We start from the raw sequence: 10238 nt of genomic DNA on the forward strand, positions 1-10238 counted from the left end.
ACCACTACCTTTAAAATCGTCCTTTACACATACATTACTAAAATTACTGTATGTATAATCTTTAGCAGTATAGATAAAATTGCTTTGTGAACAACATCTAACAGTATAGATTAAATAACTGTGTGTACAACCTCTAACAGTATAGATTAAATAACTGTGTGTGCAACCTCTAACAATATAAATTAAATTACTGTACGTACAACCTCTAACAGTATAGATTTAATAACTGTGTGTACATCCTGTAACAGTATAAATTAAATTACTGTGTGTACAACCTCTAACAGTATAGATTAAATTACTGTGTGTAAAACCTCTAACAGTATAAATTAATTTACTGTTTGTGCAACTTCTAATAGTATAGATGAAATTACTGTGTGTACAACCTCTATCAGTATAGATGAAATTACTGTGTGTACAACCTCTAACAGTATAAATTTAATAACTGTGTGTACATCCTGTAACAGTATAAATTAAATTACTATGTGTACATCCTGTAACAGTATAAATTAAATAACTGTGTGTACAAACTCTAACAGTATAGATTAAATAATTGTGTGTGCAACCTCTAACAGTATAGATTAAATTACTGTGTGTGCATCCTGTAACAGTATAAATTAAATAACTGTGTGTGCAACCTCTTACAAAATAGATGAAATAACTGTGTGTACAACCTCTAACAGTAAAGATTAAATTACTGTGTGTACAACCTCTAACAAAATAGATGAAATAACTGTGTTAATTACCTTTAGTGGTATATATGAAATTACTGCGTTTACAACCTTTAACAGTATAGATTAAATAACTGTGTGTACATCCTCTAACAATATAGATTAAATTACTGTGTGTACAACCTCTAACAGTATAGATGAAATAATTGTGTGTGTAACGTCTAACATTAAAGATTAATTTACTGTGTGTGCACACTTCTAACATTATAGATGAAATTACTGTGTGTGCATCCTGTAACAGCATAAATTAAATTACTGCGTTTACAACCTTTAACAGTATAGATTAAATAAATGTATGTACATCCTCTAACAATATGGATTAAATTACTGTGTGTACAACCTCTAACAGTATAGATTAAATAATTGTGTGTGAATCCTGTTACATTATAAATTAAATTACTGTATGTACAACCTCTAACAGTATAGATTTAATTACTGTGTGTACAACCTCTAACAGTATAGATTAAATGACTGTGTGTACAACCTCTAACAAAATAGATGAAATAACTGTGTTAATTACCTTTAGTGGTATATATGAAATTACTGCGTTTACAACCTTTAACAGTATAGATTAAATTACTGTGTGTGCAACCTCTAACAGTATAGATTAAATTACTGCATGTACAACCTCTAACAGTATAGATTAAATTACTGTGTGTACAACCTCTAACAGTATAGATTAAATAACTATGTGTGCAACCTCTAACATTATAAATGAAATCACTGTGTGTGCAACCTCTAACAGTATAGATTAAATTACTGTGTGTGCATCCTGTAACATTATAAATTAAATAACTTACTTGTCGACTTTATTGGCAAGTTATGATAATATACAGAATTTTTAACAAAAATAAACCAACATTTCAAGTTGATTAATATGGCGTTGAAATATCGTCTACACGGGTGATCAAAATTAATAATGAAAACCGAATGGAACAATCTTGTGGTGAAAGTCTAGGATATTGTCTGACTTGTGATAGTCAAAAAAAGTTTACGGCAAATGCATATGTAGCATACAGGGGCGACCAGGGCCAGGCAAGAGCCTCCGGGAAAGATATGTCGCCGGGCTATTTTCTTGCACCTTAATCAAGTGTGTATACTAGTTTAGAACTTGAGAATAAACCAGTTTTCACGCAACATATGAACTACCTAATTCACCCGGGAGGCTGGTCTGTAGATCGCTTCCACCCACCTTCTTCCTTCTAGGCATGCTTGGATATATCCTCGATATAGTACTATATAAAGTATACCATGTGTCATACGCATAAACATAGAATACGACTCTGAATCCCTACTCATCTCGTTAAACTATATGTACCAGTATGTATTCCAATAGGCCTACTCAGCTAATCAATTGCTTACCTGAGTTGAAAATAGGAAGACTCAAAAACAGTAAGACTGAGATCCAATCTTCCATTTTCGTTTCATATTCCACTAACGAACTTCTACGTGTTGTTCTAATGAGATGGATCCAGCTGAATATTGCATGAACTAAATGCACTGTGAGCTCGATAACCGAAAGCTGTTTGATTTAAAAAGTCAAAAAAACAAGACAAACAAGGAAGTTCCTGATCAGCTGGACTGTAATACCGTATGACATGACATGTTAAACGGTCGTTTATGTTTCACATAGTACACTCAAACACGGTAAGTGCTAGATAACAACACTCAACGTGTCATTGTCATGCACTTTGCTATAGTGCCCGAAGAGGGACAGCACCAAAGGTGCAAGTTTAAGCACCAGTGACGTGTTATCTGCACATCGGCACTTAGAAGGTGTAATTTAAACACCGGGAAAGTCCAGCGCCCTGCAAACTCTAACAAATAATATTAAACAGAACCTGTTGGTGTCTCATTCTTGCACTTCTAGGTGCATGGACAAGGATAGCACCAAAGGTGTTAATACTAGCACTTTGTTAACTCGACTTAAATTCCAGCAATTAAGTAGGTAAATGTTTCGAATGTGTCACCACAAATCAAATTTGATTGATGAGCCTAAGATGTTTACACGGTCAGTAAATAGTGTTATGAAAACAATATATGCATATTAAGGCAATAATGTCTTCCTTCCATCTGAATACTCTAAACTGTTGATTGCTTTGACTATCTATGACCCAATACTTCAATTATCTATGTACACTAGATATACAAGTGGAATATGCATAGAAGATGCATGAGTTATGTGATAACAGCTTTAGTTTGTTTATCTGAACCAGAAAAGAAGCAAATATTAAACAAATGAGCAGAATGAATAAGCCAAGAAGAAAAAATAACAACCATATGAATGTGCAACATATGAGCAACGTTTGCACTCTGGCCTCATAATTTTTTTCATTGCATGACTGTCCTGAATTTGTCAAGCAGATAATGCAAGTCTAACACAAGATGTAAAGTAAACAGTTTGTCAACTGGCAAGATAAACAAATTTCTACGTGTTGTTCTAGCGAGATGGATCCAGCTAGATAAGGCATGAACTAAAGTCACTGTGAACTTGATAAACCAAAGCTGTTTGATTAAAAAAGTCAAATAAACAAGACGAACAAGGAAGTTCCTGGACATCTGGACATTAATATCTCATGAATGTTAAACGGTCGATAACGTATCACATAGTACACTCAATAAGTGTACTATGTAAATCAAGTGTTAGAAACTTACTCTTAAACTCCTATTGTCTAGCACTCAAAGATGCATGACTGATGTGATATCAGTTTCAGTTTCTTTTCTCTGAAAAAGGAAAAACAACCAATATTAAACAAGTGAGCTGAATGAATAAACCAAGAATAAACATACCAACAATATGAATGTGAAACATACGAGCAAGGTCTGCATTTTGACCTCATTGTTCTCATATGCACGACCTGCCAATGCAAGTCTAACACAAAAACTAAAGTAAACAGTTTGTAAAGTAAACGTTGGCTAGCGCCATTTATTGATTATCACGTTTTGTGTCGATGTCACGTAGGCACGTACGAAAGACAAAAAAAATTGTTTGTAATTAACCTGTGAGATGATAAGCATTTAGTACTCAGGGGTTTACTTTACTCAATACAACAGCGATTCAACCACCAAGTCCTGTGTGTGTCCTGCCACATTTGGCGTAGTCAGCAGGATGCTGTTAACCCCTGAATATCATATACTGTACCATGGAAGAACTATCACCGGATCAGATGAGATTGGAGTTGCATAAGCTGGGGATGCCTTGGAGCAAGATAAGCTAGTCTCAATAACGGCTTATGCAGAGGCAGAATATCTACGTCAACAAAGCCCAGCAGAGAAAGGAGACATCCGAGCTGTTTCAATGAAGGAATGCATCCACCATCGGTTGGCAGGACAAGTTCTTCGATAGACCAACCGAGGGGGGGGGGGGGATCCTACCACCAATGAGTGGATTCAAGATGTGGAGAATCAGATGGAGTTACGTCAACTCGGGAAAAGGGACAGAGCAAGCCTCATATACTTAACCACCTGGGTGGAAACGCATGAAGTGAGATTATGGGAAGAGATATGGATGTACAGGAAGACCCCAGCAAGATATTTTTTACATTGAGTAAGGTATTTTGGGATGGGACACTCTGTTTCAGTTTCAACAACACTTCTTCTTCCTCTTGCCAGTGGGACGGTGGGGAATGGAATGTTCACTATAATTGGTGGTCTCTCTAAAACGGCATGTCGCTGCTTGCCAGGAGGTGGCGGGTATGTTGCCTGGTCACTGCTCTCTACTTGTCAGAGCAGTTGGGAAATGCCCAGAGATAAAGGTAGAATATGAGTCGTTACTCATCAGATGTCTTATCGAGACTGGTGCTGAAGTTTCAACCATTGCTGAGTCATTTTTTTGAGCACCTGGCTCAAGGTGATGAACCTATGGGCATCTAGGCTTTCCTGAAGATAAGAGCTCCTGAGGTACAATTACTATATCTGGGTTATGTTGAGATGTCAATTTCTGTAATGGGGCATCATTTTCCGGTTATGGGTTTTATGGTAGTAAAGGACTCACACAATGCAGACTTTGCTGAAAAGAAAAAGAGTGTGCCAGGACTCTTAGGATGTAACATTCTTAGAGATATGCAGAGATCCTTGCAGGATGAACTCAACAAAAGATGTAAAAGGGATTCCCCTTGAGCGCAAAGTGGCTATCGGGGAGCAGCTTCATGCAAGTCAGAGGGAAGACTTGAGTTATCTGTTGAACAGGTATAATGATGTGTTCATTTAGCATGAAGGTGACCTTGGTTTATGCGAAGAGGTTGAGCACCGGATCATATTACTGGATGATAAACCAGTCAAAGTACCTCACAGAAGAATGCCACCTCATTGATGGAAAGAATTACGCGACCATCTCCAGCAACTGCTGTCCAGGAAAATAATAAGGGAATCATCCCTGCCGTATGCATCCTCAGTAGTGCTAGTGCGCGAAAAGGACAACAGTCTGAGAATGTGCATATATTATGGAGCTCTATATGGAAAGACCCACCGAGATGCCTATCCTATCTCAATGATTGAGGAAGCCCTGGAGCACTTAAAGGAGCTACCTACTTCTGTAGTCTTCACCTGGCTCATGGTTATCATCAGGTGCCAGTTGCTGAGACAGATATAGAGAAGACTGCTTACCGAGTGGGAACTGGAGGCCTATATGAATTCACAAGGATGCCGTTCGGACTAACAAACGCTCCAGCAACGTTCATGCGCTTCATGGATAAATTTTCGGGGACCAGAACTTCCAGACGGTCCTCATCTACCTGGACGATATTCTTGTGTATGGGCGTACATATGATGAAACAAAACAACGACTTGAGCTGGTGTTAAGTAGATTGCGATCATTCAATCTCAAAGTCAAGCCTGAGAAGTGCCATCTCTTCAAGGAGAAGCTAACATATTTTGGTCACATCGTCAGCATGGATGGTGTTCTGACCCTGAGAAAACTCGTGTCTTTCAAGATTGGCAAAGGCCCCAAAAGGAGAGAGATGTAAGTGGCCTAGCAAGTTACTACAGACGTTCATTCCCTAACTTTGCTAACATTGCAGTTCCTCTGCATGCCTTGACAGGCTGTAAGAAAGCCAAAGGAAAGTGAAACAAATTAATTATCTCTATGTGAATTTCCTCTGGAATGAGGTTCATGTCTGGTACAATAATAATGTTAGAGCACGTAAAGTACAGGTAACTTATACCGTGTGACGTTCAAATTGTTCACAATTCTTTCTTAGTAGCAATTGTAATCAAAGTAATAATCTGCCTCAAAATGTTGCGAACTCCATTTTAAATTTTCACCGCAGCTGTCTAAATAACACGACATTATTAAAGGATTAGGGTTTTTATTATTGTAGCACCTCAATTTTTTTTAGTGTTTATCATATCAATTTATGAAAATGTTTCATATTGAAGCCTAAGATAATTCAGGAAGAATGAAATGTTGGCAAAATAAGCAATCACTCGGAAAAATTAAACACGTATGCAGTTTAGTTTAGTTATGACGTATATATGAGAGCCCGCAAAGGGAGGGGGAAATCAAAGCAGTGAAAAAAGCGAGACATTTCTCAAAATGCTACAGCATCCGGGGGATTCTCTTCCTGAACCCCCCACTGTTTTTTTTAAGTTCCAATGCATTCCAAATAAATTAAACTGCTCTCTGAAATTGTTTGTTTTAAAGTCACTATGACAGAAATTATAATATCTGAAAAGTGAAATTTTTTAGACAAAGTCCCCAAGACTCTTACCAGGACTAAGGATATTTCCGGAGAAACCTAAGTCCTCTTTATGATATGTATTTTAGTACTTTATATTCACTTAGAGAGAACAAGAAGTCACAGAACAATGTGGCATCCGGCTTCTCCCTCTGTATTTACCGCCAAGTGTGTAAGGTTACGTAAATAAATTATTAGTAATTTATTCTTCTTTCTGTTATGTACTGCTGTGTTTCTAAATTGCTATCAGACGCCAAAAACTATGTGAGAAAATTCTGCAGCTTCGGTATTAAGTTGGAGGGAGAGGGTGGGACCTCGGCCCATCCCTGTTATCCTATAACCAATAACAGTGAACAAAAATATCGCAATCCATATCCCACACAGAGACTGCATCATACATTCTGCTGTAGATTCCTGTTAGAAATGTTTTCTGTAATATACGATCTCTTCAAGGACAAGAGGACAAAAATATCCGGCCAAAGCTGCAGCCAAAATCTCCGAAACACGCCCAGGAAAAAAACTTACCTCAAATTTACCGCGGTATCGTACCACACTTTTACCCCGGTAAAACCGGGGTAAAAACGTGGTAATTTGTTGTACATTACCGCGGTGTTTTGGCCCTATGGACGCGGTAAACCGCGGTTTACCGCAGTAAATTACCACAAATTTACCATGGTTTTATCTCACTTTTACCGCAATTTTACCGCAATTTACCACGGTGTTACCATACTTTTACCGCGCTTTTACTACGCTTTTACCCCAAATTTACCACAGTTTTACCGTCCTTTTACCCCCATTTTACCGTATATTTACCACGCTTTTTCCTTAGTTTTACCTCAATTTACCATATTTTACCACGCTTTTACCACAGTTTACCGTTCTTTTACCCCAATTTTACCCTAGATTGACCACGCATTTACTACACTTTTACCCTAAATTTACCAGTTTTACCGTTCTTTTCCCCAATTTTACCGTAGATTTACCACGCTTTTACCTTAGTTTTACCTCAATTTACCATACTTTTACCACGCTGTTACCCCAATTTTACCGTAGATTTACTACGCTTTTACCTTAGTTTTACCTCAATTTACCATGATTTTACACTAATTGTAGGACAGTTTACCTGATTTTGTCCTAACTTCAATTAGCATGTGTACCATATATTTCTTTGAATTTCACCCATCAGTGTACTGTATCATAATTTGGCTATATGCCTTTATCCTTATTGTAATGGTTGTATGCCAGACATGTAAGTCCTCAGTTGTAGAATGCAACAGTTTTTAATTCATCAAATCCATGGAGGTTTCATACATAAGAAAGCTTTGTTTAATTTCAATTACCCTAGATGGTATGATTCCTGACTCTATTCTTTTGACTTAACTGGTAGTCCAGATTGGACTTTTGATCTCTTATTGATATGATATGATATGATACACCTCGTATTACGCTTCCACCCGAAGGTGCTTCAGCAGACTAAGGAAATCCTTAGTCGGAAATTTTTGAGGTTCCAAGTTTTTGTGCGTGGAAGGACACCGGCGAATCTCGCCTTCTCTTTTCGAATAGTGCCCGGAAGTAACGAGGCAGGGGTGTGTAGTCCTGCTCCCGGGACCGCAATTTAACGTCCCCTCCGAAGGACGTGAATACCGCTTTCCACGTGTAGCCACTTTCCTACCACGGGAAAGGAGCGGGTGAAAATTGGTGTCAGTGTCGACACCTTATTGTTCTCAAAGACTTTAAATGGAAAGAGTACTTAGACTTGCCAAGTCCTTTAATGGACCTGACAGAGAATACCCAAATCTGAGGACACTGATTGGTCAATTTTTGTGTGCCACAGTGTTGAGGCACAGAAGCTATGCCTTATGTGTGCTAGTTTATATAGTTCTTTTTTCATTTTAAAGGCTTTTAGGTTCTCCCTAATAATGAAAAAAGAATTAATTGTTGTCTCCTCTCAAATATATCAGGGATTCCATGAAGGAATTCTCTATGTATCTATCCTCTGCTTGGTTTTTTTTAGGAAAAGAGATGCATACTATAACATATAAGAATAGCAGTTTGTCTCTCTTCTTTATTCAACTCATATCCACAAGAAATTTATATTGCCACATTAAGATATGAATAGAACAAAAGGTTTGTCATATCAGTATTGCAAAAATATGGGACAAAATCATGGAAAATTGCTGTAAATGTACCATCATGTTTCATAGTGTGACCCATATATGTTCTACTGTGGTAAAATCATGGTACAATTATGGTAAATTTACCACAGTATAATTGCACCGTATAGTTTTACCCTATTTTTACTGTGGTTAATCATGGCACAATTGTAGGAATTTCACATATGTAGTTTATGTACCATATAAACTTACCCTACTTTTACTACAGTAATATCATGGTAAAACTATGGTAAATTTACCGTAGTAAATGTACCGCGCTTTTACCCTACTTTTACCGCGGTAATACCATGGTAAAAACTGTGGTTAATTTGCCGTAGTTAATGTACTGCACTTTTACCCTACTTATACCGCGGTAATATCATGGTAAAACTGCGGTAAATATACCGCGGTAAATGTACCACAGTTTTACCCTACTTTTACCGCGGTAATACCATGGTAAAACTGTGGTAAATTTACCGTAGTAAATGTACCACACTTTTACCGCGGTAATACCATGGTAAAACTGCGGTAAATTTACCGCAGTAAATGTACCACACTTTTACCCTACTTATACCGCGGTAGTATCATGGTAAAACTGTGGTAAATTTACCGCAGTAAATGTACCGCACTTTTACCATACTTTTACCGCGGTAATACCATGGTAAAACTGCGGTAAATGTACCGCGGTTGATTTTACCACAATTTTACCACACATTTACCCTATTTACCACACATTTGCCATAGTCTACCGTGGTAAAATTAGGGTACATTTTTTGCTGGGCGGCAGGGGTTTGAAGTAAGTTCTAGATAACTGTAATTCTTCTTTCCAACTTGAGATGCTACGTGCTTTAAATTCGCTAGACGGGGGAATAACAAGCATATCAGCAAATGCCAGAGATTCCAAGGGAACACGCCCTGGACCCTCACTGGGGCTTTGAAATACATTCCCAAGAATTGATTTTCTCTCTCTCTCACAAGTATTTTAAGCTTGCTACGAGAGAGAGCAAGAAATATCTAATAAAGCTGCAGACCTCCCGGCCCACCCTCCTTCACCCGATCACCCCCCCAGTGGCGGCGGAACCGGGGGGGCTTGGGGGGCTCAGCCCCCCCAACGAAAAAGTTGAGGGGGCAAATGCATGATAAGCCCCCCAATATTTACCAAGGCTCCGAAACGTGCATCTGCCCATTTTTCAATGCATACTTGTCGATCTGTCCGATGCACACGTATACTATATAGGTGCAATAATTTTAGTAATTGCTGGGGCACCCTCGGCCCGTCCCCTGGCTATAGACTACATTGTCACCCCAACCGCGTCTTCACGCCCCGTGAAAAGTGGAAGCAGTGAGTGTGAGTACCAGTAAGCGTAACACAACTTCGTCTTAGGCCAATGACTTGCCTCATTTCAGCCAGTTCTCCAACATCCCCTTACTTAGTGGCGGAGCGTCCATATATACAGTCAGGGGCGGATGCCCCCCCCCCCCCTGACAGACTCAAATGGACTGCTGGCGTCCTTTTCAGCTGTTCACTATACTTTTTACTTATTCGCTATTGTTGACTATTTTATTGCGCTCTCATATACCTATTGACATTTGTCATATTCTGTTGGTGTAATTTTCCGACAAAATGGCGACGACACCTATTTATTCTCCGTTTATCTGCAAATTAGCAAGGCCCGGAAAGG

General features: G+C 38.5%; 1 protein-coding gene across 2 annotated transcripts in view; it reads right to left on the reverse strand.

Annotated features, from left to right (window-relative positions):
- The window catches only part of LOC139954969 (uncharacterized), a 121052-nt gene extending 117480 nt beyond the window's left edge, over positions 1-3572 (reverse strand). For both annotated transcript variants that reach the window (XM_071955047.1, XM_071955071.1), the window contains exons 1-2: positions 3519-3572; positions 2091-2250 (exon numbers count right to left, since the gene is read on the reverse strand). In XM_071955047.1, coding sequence (XP_071811148.1) covers positions 2091-2250; positions 3519-3557 — 199 coding nt within the window. In that variant the 5' untranslated portion in view covers positions 3558-3572. The remainder of the gene's footprint in view (positions 1-2090; positions 2251-3518) is intronic.
- Between the last annotated feature and the right edge of the window lie 6666 nt (positions 3573-10238).

This window comes from Apostichopus japonicus, chromosome 2, assembly GCF_037975245.1.
Source record: "Apostichopus japonicus isolate 1M-3 chromosome 2, ASM3797524v1, whole genome shotgun sequence".
Taxonomy (NCBI): Eukaryota; Metazoa; Echinodermata; class Holothuroidea; order Aspidochirotida; family Stichopodidae; genus Apostichopus; species Apostichopus japonicus.